This window comes from Nerophis ophidion, linkage group LG16 (genome assembly GCF_033978795.1).
Source record: "Nerophis ophidion isolate RoL-2023_Sa linkage group LG16, RoL_Noph_v1.0, whole genome shotgun sequence".
Taxonomy (NCBI): Eukaryota; Metazoa; Chordata; class Actinopteri; order Syngnathiformes; family Syngnathidae; genus Nerophis; species Nerophis ophidion.
This window is the reverse complement of record NC_084626.1, coordinates 43,095,183-43,113,450: the sequence shown is the minus strand read 5'-3', so window position 1 is coordinate 43,113,450 and position 18,268 is coordinate 43,095,183. Positions and strand designations below refer to the sequence as shown.

The 18,268-nt window shown below is 42.2% G+C and overlaps 1 protein-coding gene across 1 annotated transcript; it reads left to right on the top strand.

The window, feature by feature from the left end:
* Window positions 1-835: 835 nt before the first annotated feature.
* LOC133535431 (zinc finger protein OZF-like) lies at window positions 836-13,379 on the top strand. Its single transcript, XM_061875264.1, has 3 exons — window positions 836-940; window positions 7,520-7,632; window positions 10,048-13,379. The coding sequence occupies exon 3, from the start codon at window positions 10,073-10,075 to the stop codon at window positions 11,549-11,551; it is 1,479 nt and encodes a 492-aa protein (XP_061731248.1). The 5' UTR covers window positions 836-940; window positions 7,520-7,632; window positions 10,048-10,072; the 3' UTR covers window positions 11,552-13,379.
* The last annotated feature ends 4,889 nt before the right edge of the window (window positions 13,380-18,268 follow it).

Genomic DNA, 18,268 nt, shown 5'->3' with positions numbered 1-18,268 from the left:
CAGTACATGGCCACTGAATCGGACCGGACACCTCCACAAGGGAGAGTGGGACATAGGAGAAAAAGAAAAGAAACGGCAGATCAACTGGTCTAAAAAGGGAGTCTATTTAAAGGCTAGAGTAAACAAATGAGTTTTAAGGTGAGACTTAAATGCTTCTACTGAGGTGGCATCTCAAACTTTTACCGGGAGGGCATTCCAGAGTACTGGAGCCCGAAATGAAAATGCTCTATAGTCCGCAGACTTTTTTTGGGCTTTGGGAATCACTAATAAGCCGGAGTCCTTTGAACGCAGATTTCTTGCCGGGACATATGGTACAATACAATCGGCAAGATAGGATGGAGCTAGACCGTGTAGTATTTTATACGTAAGTAGTAAAACCTTAAAGTCACATTTTAAGTGCACAGGAAGCCAGTGCAGGTGAGCCAGTACAGGTGTAATGTGATCAAACTTTCTTGTTCTTGTCAAAAGTCTAGCAGCCGCATTTTGTACCAACTGTAATCTTTTAATGCTAGACATGGGGAGACCTGAAAATAATACGTTACAGTAATCGAGGCGAGACGTAACAAAAGTATGAATAATAAAACACACCAAAATATGTGTCCTTTATCATAGCTACACGTATGACAAAAAAATGAGTGAAAAGCAGTGGTATTCAGTGAGGTAAGATGAATTAAATGCGCTGACAGTTCATTGCTCCTGTCAAATGTATTGCACCGAATTGAGCGGATCACCACTCCAAGATGGCGGCCCCACGTCTCGTCAGCGCCAGTAGGCAGAAGCGCTCCATGCTGCGTATAATTATTAGTTGTCAATGTGGAGGACACTTCCGCTTTCTAGCCGGACACCTATGGTGGAGGACACTTCCTCTTCCTGGCCGGACTGATGTCGGAAGAAGAAAGAAGAGCTATGGTGTCTCATTCCTGTCTTTAATGTTTACCAGGTTGGTACAAAGGTATATTTTCACGAATTGGAACGTTTTATGACAAATTTGACGAGCTTGTGTCGGGTTGTAGATGTGAAATATCTTTGTTTGACAAGTCCCTTGTTTGACGTGTTGTAAAATGGCCGCGACTGTTTGCTAAATATATTATTGTGCAAACTAGGGTGAACATTTCGATGACACCAAAAAGGAGGACATTATGCGGCAAATCAATAAATTAATATGAGGTGGCGACTTGTCCAGGGTGTACCCCGCCTTCCGCCCGATTGTAGCTAAGATAGCCGCCAAAAAAGGGAATAAGCGGTAGTAAATGGATGGATGGATAGGTGTACATAGTACTCTGGTATACTCTTATTTATAGTACAATGTTGAGTGGTTTAAAGATGATGTTTGTGTGGCTGAATAGGAACAAATATTAAAGTCAAGTGTTTGTTAACAGTATTTATATTTATTCAATACATTGTGGTGTTCAAAAAGTGACCACTGAGATGAATCTTTTCAAGTGCAGAGTGCCACAAAGCATAATATGTGTGGACTTAAATGTAAACAACAATTACCAGGTAACATATATAATTTAAAAAAATGCTTTTCAAAAAAGCCTGAATAAACTTGTATATAAACAACAAAGGAGATTGTAACAAACAAACAAACGAGAAAACATTCAACTGCTCAAAAAGCATAGCATTTCTAAAGTGCTTCAAGGGGAACATTATCACAATTTCAAAAGGGTTAAAAACCATAAAAATCAGTTCCCAGTGGCTTGTTGCATTTTTTGAAGTTTTTTTTCAAATTTTTACCGGTCCCGGAATATCCCTAAAACAAAGCTTTAAAGTGCTTGATTTTCGCTATTTGCAATGCGACTATTCATTTCCCTGTGACGTCACACAGTGCTGCCAAAGTAAACAAACAAGGGCGAATGGCACAGCAAGATATAGCGACATTAGCTCGGATTCAGACTCGGATTTCAGCGGTTTAAGCGATTCAACAGATTACGCATGTATTGAAACGGATGGTTGGGGTATGAAAGTATTGAAGAAGAAACTGAAGCTATTGAGCGAATAGCTATTGACGCTATTCATAGCCATAGCATGGCCGAATAGCTGCGTTAGCATCGCCGGAAAAATGTGTGGACCAAACGATCAGGACTTTCGCATCTTGCGACACTGGAGCAACTTAAATCCGTCGATTGGTGAGTGTTTTTTTCGCATTAAATGTGGGTGGAAGGAAACGTAATATAGTTGCAAATGCATCTGCAGGTTATCCATACATCTCTGTGCCATGTCTGCTTTAGCACCGCCGGTAAATAGCATGTTAGCGTCGATTAGCGTAGCATGTTAGCATCGATTAGATGGCAGTCACGCCGCGACCAAATATGTCTGATTAGCACATAAGTCAACAACATCAACAAAACTCACATTTGTGATTTCGTTGACTTTATGGTTGCAAATGCATCTGCAGGTTATCCATACATCTCTGTGCCATGTCTGTCATCGCCGGTAAAATGTGGAGACACTCCGGCACATTCAATGGCGGTCTGGCGCCCCAGTGCGATAAACAGAAAGGCGTTTAATTCGCCAAAATTCACCCATTTAGAGTTCGGAAATCCGTTAAAAAAATATATGGTCTTTTTTCTGCACCATCAAGGTATATATTGACGCTTACATAGGTCTGCTGATAATGTTCCCCTTTAAGCAAACTCCACATTCACCCTCTGTAGCAGCTCAGGATCAACAGCCCCTCTGTCATCATGGCTTCCAAGCCCCCCACTGCGCCTGGGCCTTTTATATCCTGCAGAGACTGGTACAAATAACAACATAGCAACAACAGTTATCAATCTTCCAAAATCTGTATCCTTTTCAACCCAATAAATATAAACATTTCATGTAGCCCATCAGTGAAATCATAAGATAAGTGCATTCACCAAAATAGTTGATTGTCCATCTGAAATACTTCTGTTCTTTCCTGGCTGCATCAAACAGTTTTTTGTTTAGGGTGAACTTCTTGTACATTCTCTGTGCAGGGTTGGGTGAAATTGACGATCTCGCACGATGCCGTGGCTTTTGTTCGGCCACAGGGCATCCCTTTCGCTGTGGGCAAGTCCACTTTCATGCCGCAGTCTAAACTTCTGTAGGACTGGTGATGCTTTACAGCATGGGTGTCAAACTCTGGCCCGCGGGCCAAATCTGGCCCGCCGTGTAATTTAATTTGGCCCTTGAGGCAATATCAATTTAGCATTAGAGCTGGCCCGCCGGTATTATACAGCGTCGGTGCCGCTGTAACATCGCATTCACCGCTAATACTCATACTTGCCAACCCTCCTAATTTTCCCGGTAGACTCCCGAAGTTCAGCGCCCCTCCCAAAAATCTCCCGGGGCAACCATTTTCCCGAATTTCTACCGATTTCCACCTGGACAACTATATTGGGGGCGTGCATTTAAGGCACTGCCTTTAGCGTTCTCTACAACCTGTCGTCACATCCGCTTTTCCTCCATACTAACAGCGTGTCACATAAAATTTGTGGCTTTTACACACACGCACAAGTGAATGCAAGGCATACTTGGTCAACAGCCATACAGGTCACACTGAGGGTGGCCTTATAAACAACTTTAGCACTGTTACAAATATGCGCCACACTGTGAACCCACACCAAACAAGAATGACAAACACATTTCGGGTGAACATCAGCACCGTAACACAACAGAACAAATACCCAGAACCCCTTGCAGCACTAACTATTCCGGGAAACTTCCAGCAAACTGACCAATAATTAATGTTTTATTCATGCATTTTCTCTTGCTACTTCAAGGCGTGAATGTTTGGTTCATTCATTGTTGTTATTTTCTTTTCAAATTTATTATTAAGCTTGTGGAATTTTTTTTTATATTTACCTCAGAAGATTGCAAATAGAAAAAAAGGCATGACATTTTTATTTAAATCTTATTTGATATACCATTGATATTTTTTTTATTATTATTCGAAACTGGATTTTGCATGTCACTAAAGTTATACAAGCTTTGCTTGTTCAATATTTAATGCAAAACTTGTTTGGGACCCTATTAAAAGGTTAGTTTGTTCAACCTTGGCCCGCGGCTTTTTTCAGTTTAAAATTTTGGCCCACTCTGTATTTGAGTTTGACACCCCTGCTTTACAGCATGGTACACCTTGCACAGCTCCGCAGCGGTTATCTTGTCATCCAGGGGCGACCAAACTTCACGAAAAATATGTCCTCATTGAAGAGGTACCTGCCGCACGTTTATTGCTTTTATGTTTACTAGGGATGCACCGATTAATTGGTAACCGAATATGGCAAAAAAAGCCACATTCGGCCTTCGGTGGAATGAGTTAAGAACAAGGCCGAATAGTGGCGTGTGACGCAATTTTTTGACGCAGTGACGCAATCAACCAACGAGCAGTGACGTTGGGATATGTTGTGTACCTGTATAAGTGTATGAGGTTACAAGCACACACTTATTGAGATTTACTTGAGCCTTCTGTTTACATTATTAGCCTGTTGTGTAGGCTACCTGTATAAGTGTATGAGGTTACAAGCACACACTTAATTGAGATTTACTTGAGCCTTCTGTTTACATTATTAGCATATCTACTGTGGCTAAGCAGACTTTTGCCAAAAGGACAATAATTCATTTGTTGTGGGTTTATCCACTTTAATGCACTTTATTATTTTTTTTTGGAATGCATGTTTTGAAGGCCTAATATAAATGAAAAACTTTGTGCTTTTTTTTGAAAAGCAAAGGCTACTGGAATATTTAAAAGATGTCAATATTCAATAAAAAATTACTTTATTTGAAAAACATGTCAAAATATTTTTCTAGGCTATTTATGCGATATAAAAAAAATTGTGAAAAACTGCATTCATTATTCGGTATTCGGTATTCGTTTAAATTTTATTCGGCTTTTCATTTGGGTGCATCCCGTACCCGCATGCCGTTCAATTGCAGCTTTCCCCTGACTACTTCCGTCGACATCACATCAACAAAGTGTGCAGAAGCCATGGAATGAATCTAGACTGCTTTTCGTTATAAACTCGTGCTCTTTTATCCATTCAGAATTAAACGAGGTCTTGCGTTTTGGCATGATGCTAACTTTCTGTTTACTTTTTTAACCAATGATAAGCAGATTTGTATCCGACACCGCTCTTAGCCAATCATTTGATACTTCAGTGGTTCTCAAATTGGGGTACGCGTACCCCTGGGGGGTACTTGAAGGTATGCCAAGGGGTACGTGAGATTTTTTTTTAAATATTCTAAAAATAGCAACAATTCAAAAATCCTTTATGAATATATTTATTGAATAATTATATGAATGTAAGTTCATAAACTGAAAAGTAATGCAACAATGCAATATTCAGTGTTGACAGCTACATTTTTTGTGAACATTTTCCATAAATATTGATGTTAAAGATTTGTGAAGAAATGTTTAGAATTAAGTTGATGAATCCAGATGGATCTCTATTACAATCCCCAAAGAGAGCACTTTAATTTTCAATCAATCAATCAATCAATGTTTACTTATATAGCCCTAAATCACTAGTGTCTCAAAGGGCTGCACAAACGACTACGACATCCTCGGTAGGCCCACATAAGGGCAAGGAAAACTCACACCCAGAGGGACATCGGTGACAATAATGACTATGGGAACCTTGGAGAGGAGGAAAGCAATGGATGTCGAGCGGGTCTAACATGATACCGTGAAAGTTCAATCTATAATGGATCCAACACAGTCGCGAGAGTCCAGTCCAAAGCGGATCCAACACAGCAGCGAGAGTCCCGTTCACAGCGGAGCCAGCAGGAAACCATCCCAAGCGGAGGCGGATCAGCAGCGCAGAGATGTCCCCAGCCGATACACAGGCAAGCAGTACATGGCCACCGGATCGGACCGGACCCCTTCCACAAGGGAGAGTGGGACATAGAAGAAAAAGAAAAGAAACGGCAGATCAACTGGTCTAAAAAGTGAGTCTATTTAAAGGCTAGAGTTTGATTGATTGATACTTTTATTAGTAGATTGCACAGTTCAGTGCATATTCCGTACAATTGACCACTAAAGCGGGGGTAGGGAACCTATTGCTCGCGAGCCAGATGTGGCTCTTTTGATGACTGCATCTGGCTCTCGGATAAATCTGAGCTGACGTTGCCTAACACGATAAGTAATGAATAATTTCACTTGTAATCAAAGTGTTAAAAATAACGTTCAAAATATAAAACATGCTCATGTATTTGAATCCATCCATCCTTTTTTTCTACCGCACTTGTTCAAGAAGTTGCATTAAGTGTAATAAGTGATTTATTTATTATTGGTTAGTTTAGGGCTTGCTCTCCTGGGGGTTCTTCAGACCACCAAGCACCGACATGAGAGCCTGTTTCAGGGTTGCAATATTTTTTATTTTTCAATAAGTCTCTCCGTTGCTTTCCAGCAATTGTATTTTTCTCTTTCGTTCTGGCTCGCAGTCCGGCTCCAGCCCCAACCCTGTCCCTCCTCCTGGCTGCTGCTTATAACAGAGCGACAGGTGATTAGATAACAAGGCCCAGGTGGGCCATCTACGCACCTGTCGCTGATTTCGAGGCCGGCCATGGCACACCCCGCTTCGCTGCGGGCCCTCATACCACGCCCCCTCCACAGTTAGCTCCAGAATAACAATGTTATTACAAAGAATAAGAGATTTATTATACTGTAGAAATTGGTCTCACTTAAAAATGCACGTGTTTAGTTGTGTTCAGTGTTGAAAAAAATATTATATGGCTCTTGCAGAAATATATTTTAAAATATTTGGATTCTTGGCTCTCTCAGCCAAAAAGGTTCCCGACCCCTACACTAAAAGTTGTTCAACTTGTTTAAGTCGGGGTCCACGTTAATCAATTCATGGTAGTCGATGATTACTTCTATGTGTAGAAATCTTTATTTATAATTGAATCACTTGTTTGTTTTTCAACAAGTTCTTAGTTATTTTTATATATTTTTTTCCAAATAGTTCAAGAAAGACCACTACAAATGAGCAATATTTTGCACTGTTATACAATTTAATAAATCAGAAACTGATGACACGGTGCTGTATTTTACTTCTTTATCTCTTTTTTTGCACCAAAAATGTTTTGCTCTGATTAGGGGGTACTTAAATTAAAAAAAAATTCACAGGGGGTACATCACTGAAAAAAGGTTGAGAACCACTGCGATATGTCACTGCGTTGGGGGCATTTTTTACGGTCTATGATTGGCTATTGCGCTGCAGCCCAGCAGAGATGAAAAAAGTCCGCTCTTCAAGCCTAGTGCCTCAAAAAGGAGGACAAATACGTGTCCGGCTTGATGCTGTGCCGGACGCCGGACAGGGCACTAAAAATCCGGACACCTGGTCACCCTAGTGCAAACACGTCATGATGCATGCGATAAAATGGAATCATGTGATGCCCTATGGTTCATAGCTCAGCATATGCGCATTTTTGCTCAGTGATTAGATATAAAAAGTCTGTTGCATTCTCTTAGCCATTGATGTAGTTAGTTAACTTCTACAGTAATGCTGGTGTGTGAATGGTAGTAATGCTGACTAAGTGAAATGTGTTTCCACAGAGAGATACAACAATCATCATTTATACAGACTGTCAGACACAATCACCAAAGACCTGCTCAGTTGGGACACAACTTTCCATGAAGACTCTCCAATCACATGTCCAGAAGTAAAGGTTTGTAAAGTATTGGAACTCATACTTGCCAACCCTCTCGAAATTCAGCGCCTCTCCCGAAAACCTCCCGGGACAAATTTTTCCCAAAATTCAGGCGGCGCTGGAGGCCACGCCCCCTCCAGCTCCATGCGGACCTGAGTGAGGACAGCCTGTTTTCATGTCCGCTTTCCCACAATACAAACAGCGTATCCACCCAATGTTGTTATAACTGTAGAATGATCGAGGGCAAGTTCTTTGTTTCTTTATTGTTATGCAGTTTCATTAATGTCCTCCCAGCGCTGTAACACACAACAACAGCAGTCACGTTTTCGTCTACCCGTAAAGCAGTTCGTCTGACGTAAACAGCACTGTTGTGACACTCTTAAACAGGACAATACTGCCATCTACTGTACATGCATATGGTTAGAAAAATAGTGACAGAGAATAGAACAAGGTTGGACAATGAGTAGATGAGTGTTATGTGTGCGTATATTTGTAAATAAATGAACACTGAAATGCAAGTGTTTGTTTTATTTATATATATATACATATATATATATATATATATGTATATATGATTCACCACGTCAAGTATTTCATACATATACACACATATATATATATATATATATATATATATGTGTATATGTATGAAATACTTGATGTGGTGAATATATATAATATATATATATATATATATATATATATGTGTGTGTGTGTATATGTATGAAATACTTGACGTGGTGAATTCTAAGCACGCCCCCACATGGTCAACAGCCATACAGGTCCCACTGAGGGTGGCCGCATTAACAATTTTAACACTGTTACAAATATGCGCCACACTGTGAACACACACCAAACAAGAATGACAAACACATTTTGGGGAGAACATCCGCACCGTAACACAACGTAAACACAACGTAAACACAGGGACGGCATGGGGCAGTGGGAGAGTGGCCGTGCGCAACCCGAGGGTCCCTGGTTCAAATCCCACCTAGTACCAACCTCGTCACGTCCGTTGTGTCCTGAGCAAGACACTTCACCCTTGCTCCTGATGGGTGCTGGTTGGCGCCTTGCATGGCAGCTCCCTCCATCAGTGTGTGAATGTGTGTGTGAATGGGTAAATGTGGAAGTAGTGTCAAAGCGCTTTGAGTACCTTGAAGGTAGAAAAGCGCTATACAAGTACAACCCATTTATCATTTATAAACACAACAGAACAAATACCCAGAACCCCTTGCAGCACTAACTCTTTCGGGTTGCTAGAGGTGGCTAGCAGTGCAGCTAATATTAGCAATCAATTCTACCAATAAACCACTTTAAAAATGCATTCAAAAACCACCAAACAATACTTCATTTACGTTGTGTAACCTGTATAGTAACCAAACCGTGGCTACATTGTCATTGTATGAGTGCAAACCATACTTGCCAACCTTGAGACCTCCGATTGGTCGGGGGTGGGGCAGAGGCGTGGTTGGGGTGGGGGGCGTGGTTAAGAGGGGGAGGAGTATATTTACAGCTACAATTTACCAACTCAAGTTTTTCATATATATATATTTTTTTTTAATGAAATACTTGATGTTCAGTGAATTCTAGCTATAGATATTTATTTGTTTATATATATATATATAAATAAAGGAAATAGTTGAATTTCAGACAGCACCTATCAAATCCACAGTAATAAAAACACAGTTGTTCTACTAACTGTACTGTGCTTGCTGATTACTAAAAAAAAAAAAACAGCAACACTTACCTTTCACTACTTGAGTAACCTTTGTTCTGCCATTTGCATATTGGCGAGCGATCTCTGAATCCGGGAACATATCCTTCACGGATTGTTGTAGACATCCGCAAATGAGAACGGGATGTTGCTTCCAGCTATCAGCATAGCCATCTTTGTCTCAGCATAAGTTACACCATCGGGTCTCCATTTTGCCAGGTGGCCCATAATACTGGTTTGTGGACGATGCTGCACTGCGGACGCTTTGTGCTTCGCTGACCGTTCATGGCTGCTGAGTATATTCGTTCTACAAAATTTACAGGCAACATACCCCTTCCCCTTCGAACTCTCCTGGATAAACTGAAATTCTTGTTTCCATTTGTTTTGAAACTTGCAAGCGTATTTCTTCATTTTGCCTTGTTCTTCTGCTCCGTCTCCTTGTGTGTGTGCAGTTTTGTATTAAAATCCATAGATGTTGTAACGTGATTGGGCAGGCAAGCTGTTTATATAGTGGGAAACCGGACGTGAAAACAGGCTGTTCCCTACTCAGGTCCGCATGGAGCTGGAGGGGGCGTGGCCTTCAGCTCCGGCTGAATTTCGGGAGAAAATAACACAATTTTATAAGACACCAATCTTAATGAGTGAAAAACATGAACAATCATATTACAGTATCTATAAAGTATTATTTCATGGTTTGTGGTTTATTTCATGTCCTGCAGACATCAGCGAGCGTGGACCTCAAGTATGGAGCAGGATGAGCCCCTGCCCCTCCATATTAAAGAAGAAGAGGAGGAGCCCCCGCAAATTAAATGGGAAGAGGAGGGGCCCAAGCAGCCCCATATTAAAGAGGAAGATGGGGAGCCACACTCCACCAACATTAAAGTGGAAGATGAGGAGCCACACTCCACCAACATTAAAGTGGAAGATGAGGAGCCACAGCCCCTTGCATTAAAGACAATGAAGCGTCATAGCTTTGTTCACGTTAAAGTGGAAGAGGAGGAACACAACATCAGTCAGGAGGGACTGGAGGAGGTTGATGTCACCGAGATGCCAGCGATTGTGAAGGGTGAAGATGATGAGGTCAAAGGTGAAAGTGAGGAAAAGAGAGGGGCGGAGCCTCCGAGCAGCGGCTCAACTCCACACATGACAACAGAAGCTGATGGAGACCACTGTGGAGGATCAGAAGCAGAGAAGATCTTAGCTCCACTCTCTGATAATGACGACACAACGCCACTCTCTTCTGATTCTGAAGACTCCAAAGCCGATAGGACACTTCACGCCGACAACACCCGCCTGAAATGTTCCCACTGCGAGAAAACCTACAATTACTGTAGTCATCTAAAAAGACACATGAGGAGACACACTGGAGAAAAACCTTTTTCCTGTTCCACCTGTGGAAAAAATTTCACTCAGAAACACAATTTGAAAACACACACGCGGACACACACGGCAGAAAAACCTTTTCCGTGCTCAAAATGCGGCAAGGTTTTTGCGCACAATTGCATGCTGAAGGAACACATGAGAACACACACCGGAGAAAAACCCTTTTCCTGTTCAATCTGCGGTCAAGATTTTACTCGCAGGCAATATTTGATCGTACACATGAGAAGACACAGTGGAGAAAAACCCTTTCCCTGCTCGGTTTGCGGTAAATGTTTTACACAAAATAACGATTTGAAAATACACGTGAGAATGCACACGGGAGAAAAACCTATTACTTGTTCCGTATGCGGTAAAGGTTTTACACGGACTAACTATCTAAAGGTACACATGTTACTACACACTGGAGAAAAACCTTGTTCTTGTTCAATATGCGGTAAAGGTTTTCCGCGTACTTGCGATTTAAAAACACACATGCGAATGCACACCGGAGAAAAACCTTTTTCCTGTTCGATCTGCAGTCAAGGCTTTTCCCGATGGAGCGATATGAAAATACACATGAGAATACACACAGGCGAAAAGACCTTTTCTTGTTCAGTCTGTGGTAAAGGGTTTACACGGATCCGCGATTTTAAAATACACATGATAACGCACTCTAGTGAAAAACCGTATCACTGTATAAACTGCAAGAAAAGCTTTTGTCAAGAAAGAACACTTGTACTACACATGAGAATACACACAGGACAGAAAGTGTTGAGTTGTAGTGTGTGTGGGGAAAGGTTCTCTTATAAGTACCAGTGTAAGAAACACAAGTGTGATGCTGAGAAAAGCAGCAGCAAATGAAGCTGAAGGATTTGAAAAAATCAGTAAAATCTGTAGCTTTGATTTAACAACATCAGCATATATGAACTGTGTGACATCATCGTTGTGTGTAACACAATCTTGTTAATATGATTCGTACATTTTTAGATTGGTGCTTTTTTTAGTCAAGTACTTGTATTAATATACACTGGATACTTTTATTTAAAAATGAACAGAAAAAATTGATCCAGTAAGCATTTTATATCTATATAGATATTCTATATATTTCTATATAATCTCATTTCCTACTGAAATGAAATTTTCTTATTTAAACATAGCAGGTCCATTCTATGTGTCATACTTGATCATTTCGCGTTATTGCCATATTTTTGCTGAAAGGATTTAGTAGAGAAAATCGACAATAAAGTTCGCAACTTTTGGTCGCTAATAAAAAAGCCTTGCCTGTACCGGAAGTAGTGACGTCACGGGTTGTGGAGCTCCTCACATCTGAACATTGTTTATAATCATGGCCACCAGCAGCTAGAGCGATTCGAACCGAGAAAGCAACGATTTCCAAATTTTTTTCAATACATCGCTTCCCACCTACATCTTTCTTCTTTGACGTCTCCATTATTAATTGAACAAATTGCAAAAGATTCAGCAACACAGATGTCCAGAATACTGTGTAGTTATGCGATTAAAGCAGACTACTTATAGCTGGGATCGGGGCTGGAACAACATGTCCGCTACAACCCGTGACGTCATCATACGCGTCATCATACCGCGACGTTTTCAACAGGATACTTCGCGCAAAATTTGAAATTGCAATTTAGTAAACTAAAAAGGCCGTATTGGCATGTGTTGCAATGTTAATATTTCATCATTGATATATAAACTATCAGACTGCGTGGTCGCTAGTAGTGGATTTTAGTAGGCTTTGAAAAATTAACAGAAAAATTTGATTCAATAAGCATTTTATGTCCGTACAGAATTGGAAAAAACAAGTATGAAGAAAGAATGAAAGAAAATGTATAAATATCTCTTGCCATGCCTCCATGGTTTGATTTCAAAGTTTGCGGGATTCAAGCTGGTCCCAAATACACAAAAACAGGCACCAATAGCTAAGAAAAGTTGGTTTTACATTTTAGGTCCCCTTTAAGACAATAAGGATTTTTATGGTGTGTGATGAGGTGGCAACTTGTCCAGGGTGTACACCGCCTTCCGCCTGAATGCAGCTGATATAGGCACCATCACACCCAGCGACCCCCCAAAGGAAAAGCGGTACAAGATGGATGGATTTACTCATAGTGTTTTATATCGATTTTTAATATATAGGAAATGTTACATATTTTAATTTTGTTATTGTACACATTTCCATAGATGAACTCCTCTATGCGATTAACAAATTTGTTTAACATGCGTTCATATCTTTGCTTTTGAGTTCACCTAAATCCCTCTTAGTTCATGTGTGAAACATCTTCTGGACCGCTTCTGGAAGCATATTTATATTTTTACTTCACACGTCATTTGAGCAGTTGTTTTATACACGATCATTAACCTCCGAGGACAAAGCTAGGCTTTTCTGCTCCGCCGCTCCCAGTCTGTGGAACGCTCTCCCTGACCACCTGAGGGCACCACAGACTGTGAATGCTTTTAAAAAAGACTTAAAAACCCTTCTTTTTAAAAAAAAAAAAAAAAACACCTTTTTTTTTTTAGATATATGCATATTAGTTCTAGCTATTAGGCTGTTCTACATTTTATTTTTATTTTATTTTTATTACCTTTTTATTTATTTTTTTATTACATTGAGCACTTTGGGGTTTTTTGCGTAATGTAAAGTGCTTTTTACAAATAAAATCTATTATTATTATTTTTTTAAATGTGTGATTTTATGTACCATTTGTTGGGTCTTGATAATCCATTGTAATAATTATCTTTAGTACCCTCTTTTGTAATGTGAATGTAGTTTTGTTATTGTTTTAGATGCATGTCCCCAGACTTGTATGCAATAAGCAATGTATGCTTCAACAAAAGTTGGGTACAATACATGTAGTTAATGTGCGAGTATGTATTTTATTTTGATATTCCAGTAATTTTTGGTATTTTGTTTTCTATACTATTAATACGTAGTTTTCAGAGAGGGTTAGGGTTTGGGTGTGGGGTAGGGGCTAAAAATCCCTGGGTAGCACTGTCCATCGGCACTTTGCCAGACCTCCCCAAACACCCACAAAAAAAAACCCAGAAACGCAGTCAGACTCATTTTAAAATACTTGTTTGTCCCCTCTGAGAAGGTCAGGTTTATGGGGACACCAGGTTCCTCGCTGGAGTCAGAGTCAGTGTGTCATTTCTGGGCGACCTCTGGTTGGGCTCAACAGCGCTGGGCGTAATCTTTTGTGTGGCAGGTGTGATCGGAGGAAGCGAGCTGCAGATTATGTCAACTTGAGACCCGATATTCTCAGCACACGGTCATCTGAGACTCCTCGTTCCAAGTAAGCTGCAGTTCGTGGTAAGGGGTTCGCCGTAAGTCTCTTTCTGGGGAACATGAGATGTGCCGAAGAGAGTCTCCAGCCTTAAGGCATTCGCGGGCCTTCTGCGTTTGTGTCGCCATGGTCTGTTGCTCTGCAGGTCTCATCCGTAGGTCTACTGGGCAAACGTCTGTCCGACTGCGTGGCAGGTCAGAGGAGGGAACTCAACAAGGAGTCTCCGCCTGTGCCTGCAGTTCCCAGGACCGAACAAGGGGAGTCGCTGGGCTAACGTCTGTCCGACTGCGTTGCAGGTTCCTGGCCGGTCAGAGGAGGGAACTCAACGAGGGGTCTTTGCCTGTGCCTGCAGTTCCCAGGACCGAACGAGGGGAGTCGCCGGGCTAACGTCTGTCGGACTGCGTTGCAGGTTCCCGGCCGGTCAGAGGAGGGAACTCAACGAGGGGTCTGCTCCTGTGCCTGCAGTTCCCATGACCGAACGAGGGGAGTCGCCGGGCTAACGTCTGTCCGACTGAGTTGCAGGTTCCTGGCCGGTCAGAGGAGGGAACTCAACGAGGGGTCTCCGCCTGTGCCTGCAGTTCCCAGGACCGAACGAGGGGAGTCGCCGGGCTAACGTCTGTCCGACTGCGTTGCAGGTTCCTGGCCGGTCAGAGGAGGGAACTCAACGAGGGGTCTCCGCCTGTGCCTGCAGTTCCCAGGACCGAACGAGGGGAGTCGCCGGGCTAACGTCTGTCCGACTGCGTTGCAGGTTCCTGGCCGGTCAGAGGAGAGAACTCAACGAAGGGTCTGCTCCTGTGCCTGCAGTTCCCGGGACCGAAGGAGGGGGGTCGCCGGACTGACGTCTTGTTCTGCTCGCTGTCGTGTGTCCTTCTGTCCTCCTGACACCGCGGCTATTCAAGTCTCGGCCTGTTTTAGGGTGTCAGCCGCCAGTCTGGTCCCCAATTCTTTCTTAGCCCAGCGGTAGGCAACTAAAAATCAGTCCTTCCAGTCTGTTCCAATTAAGAATCTACATCAGATGGTCAGGAATTGTATGTGTAGTATTATCATCTGGCCACTAGGTGTCAGTAGAAATCTACATCCATCCATCCTATGTCTGCCACTTGTCCCTTTCGGGGGCGCTGGAGCCTATCTCAGCTACAATCGGGTGGAAGGCAGTGCACACCCTGGACAAGTCGCCACCTCATCGCACTAGGGACCAATTTAGTGTTGCCGATCAACCTATCCCCAGGTGCATGTGTTTGGAAGTGGGAGGAAGCCGGTGTACCCCGGAGGGAACCCACGCAGTCACGGGGAGAACATGCAAACTCCACACAGAAAGATCCCGAGCCTGGGCTTGAACTCAGGACCTTTGTATGGTGAGGCAGACGCACTAACCCCTCTACCGCCGTGCTGCCCTCAAGATGATATTACTACACATGATTAGTTTCTGACAATTTGATGTAGACTCCTACTGACATCTGGTGGCCAGATGATATTACTACACATGATTAGTTATGTGTTCTGATATAGACCCCAGCAGCACGGTGGTAGAGGGGTTAGTGGGTCTGCCTCACAATACGAAGATCCTGGGTTCAATCCCGGGCCCGGGATCTTTCTCTGTGGGGTTTGCATGTTCTCCCCGTGACTGCGTGGGTTCCTTCTGGATACTTCGGCCTCCTCCCACCTCCAAAGACATGCACCTGGGGATAGGCCCCTCCCACCTCCAAAGACATGTACCTGGGGATAGGCCCCTCCCACCTCCAAAGACATGTACCTGGGGATAGGCCCCTCCCACCTCCAAAGACATGTACCTGGGGATAGGTTGATTGGCAACACTAACTGGTCCCTAGTGTGTGAATGTTGGCTGTTTACCTGAGTTGGCCCTGTGATGAGGTGGCGACTTGTCCAGGGTGTACACCGCCTTCCGCCCGATTGTAGCTGAGATGGGCTCCAGCGACCCCGAAGGGAATAAGCGGTAGGAAATGGATGGATGGATGGATGTAGACTGCTACTGTCACCTGGTGGCCAGAAGATATTACTACACATGATTAGTTCATGAATGTTTCCTGAAGGTTTTGGCGTTGGTGCTTTAAATTATGTATTTGGCCACGTGTACTATTTTTAAATTGTAATTTGGAATTTATAGATGTGCTAAAGCTCTGGAAACAGTCCCAGCTAAGCGGTGATTGGTATTTGCTGAGTGTTTCATTGTAGGATGAGACAAATGAGTCCTTTGTAGACCCAGTCCCTCCACTATGAGTCCTTTGTAGACCCAGTCTCTCCACTGTGAGTCCTTTGTAGACCCAGTCTCTCCACTGTGAGTCCTTTGTAGACCCAGTCTCTCCGCTGTGAGTCCTTTGTAGACCCAGTCTCTCCACTGTGAGTCCTTTGTAGACCCAGTCTCTCCACTGTGAGTCCTTTGTAGACCCAGTCTCTCCATGATGAGTCCTTTGTAGACCCAGTCCCTCCACTATGAGTCCTTTGTAGACCCAGTCTCTCCACTGTGAGTCCTTTGTAGACCCAGTCTCTCCGCTGTGAGTCCTTTGTAGACCCAGTCTCTCCACTGAACGTCCTTTGTAGACCCAGTCTCTCCACTGTGAGTCCTTTGTAGACCCAGTCTCTCCATGATGAGTCCTTTGTAGACCCAGTCTCTCCACTGTGAGTCCTTTGTAGACCCAGTCTCTCCATTATGAGTCCTTTGTAGACCCAGTCTCTCCACTGTGAGTCCTTTGTAGACCCAGTCTCTCCACTGTGAGTCCTTTGTAGACCCAGTCTCTCCACTGTGAGTCCTTTGTAGACCCAGTCTCTCCACTGTGAGTCCTTTGTAGACCCAGTCTCTCCACCGTGAGTCCTTTGTAGACCCAGTCTCTCCACTGTGAGTCCTTTGTAGACCCAGTCTCTCCACTGGGAGTCCTTTGTAGACCCAGTCTCTCCACTGTGAGTCCTTTGTAGACCCAGTCTCTCCACTGTGAGTCCTTTGTAGACCCAGTCTCTCCATTATGAGTCCTTTGTAGACCCAGTCTCTCCACTGTGAGTCCTTTGTAGACCCAGTCTCTCCACTGTGAGTCCTTTGTAGACCCAGTCTCTCCACTGTGAGTCCTTTGTAGACCCAGTCTCTCCACTGTGAGTCCTTTGTAGACCCAGTCTCTCCACCGTGAGTCCTTTGTAGACCCAGTCTCTCCACCGTGAGTCCTTTGAAGACCCAGTCTCTCCACTGGGAGTCCTTTGTAGACCCAGTCTCTCCACTGTGAGTCCTTTGTAGACCCAGTCTCTCCACTGTGAGTCCTTTGCAGACCGTCAGAAAAAATCTAGATAAATGTGGGAAAAGAAAAATCTAGCTAAATGTCCATCTTAATTGTGAAAAAATCTAGCTAAAATGTGGAAAAAAATGTAGCAAAATGTCTATCTAATGATGTAAAATAATCTAGCTAAAATGCGAAAAGAATCCAGCTAAAATGTGGAAAAAATCTAGCTAAAATGTGGAAAAAATCTGGCTAAATGTCTATCTAATGATGTGAAAAAAAATATAGCTAAATGTGAGAAAGAATCTAGCTAAAATGTGGAAAAATCTAGCTAAATGTCTATCTTAAATGGGAAAAAATCTAGCTAAAATGTGGGAAAAAAATCTAGCTAAAATGTGGGGGAAAATGTAGCTAAATGTCTATCTAATGATGTAAAAAAAATGTAGCTAAATATGAGAAAAACATCTAGCTAAAATGCGAAAAGAATCCAGCTAAAATGTAGAAAAAATCTAGCTAAAATGTGGAAAAAATCTAGCTAAATGTCTATCTAATGATGTGAAAAAAATCTGGCTAAATGTGAGAAAAAATCTAGCTAAAATGTGGAAAAAATCTAGCTAAATGTCTATTTTATTATGTGAAAAATTCTAGCTATGTGTGAGGAAAAAATCTAGCTAAAATGTAAAAGAAAATCTAACTAAATGTCTATCTTGAATGTGAAAAAATCCAGCTAAATGAGAGAAAAAAATCTAGCTAAATGTGAGAAAAGAAACATCTAGCTAAATGTCAATCTGAAATGTGAAAAAAGAAAAATCTCGCTAAATGTGAGAAAAAATCTATGTGAGAAAAGAAAAATCTATTTAAATGTCAGAAAACAAAATGTGAAAAAATCTAGCTTAATGTGAGAAAAAATCTAGCTAAAATGTGAAAAAAAATCTAGATAAATGTGTATCTTATGATGTGAAAAAAATAGCTAAATGTGAGGAAAAATCTAGCTAAATGTGAGAAAAGAAAAATCTACCTAAATGTCAATCTGAAATGTGAAAAAATCTAGCTAAATG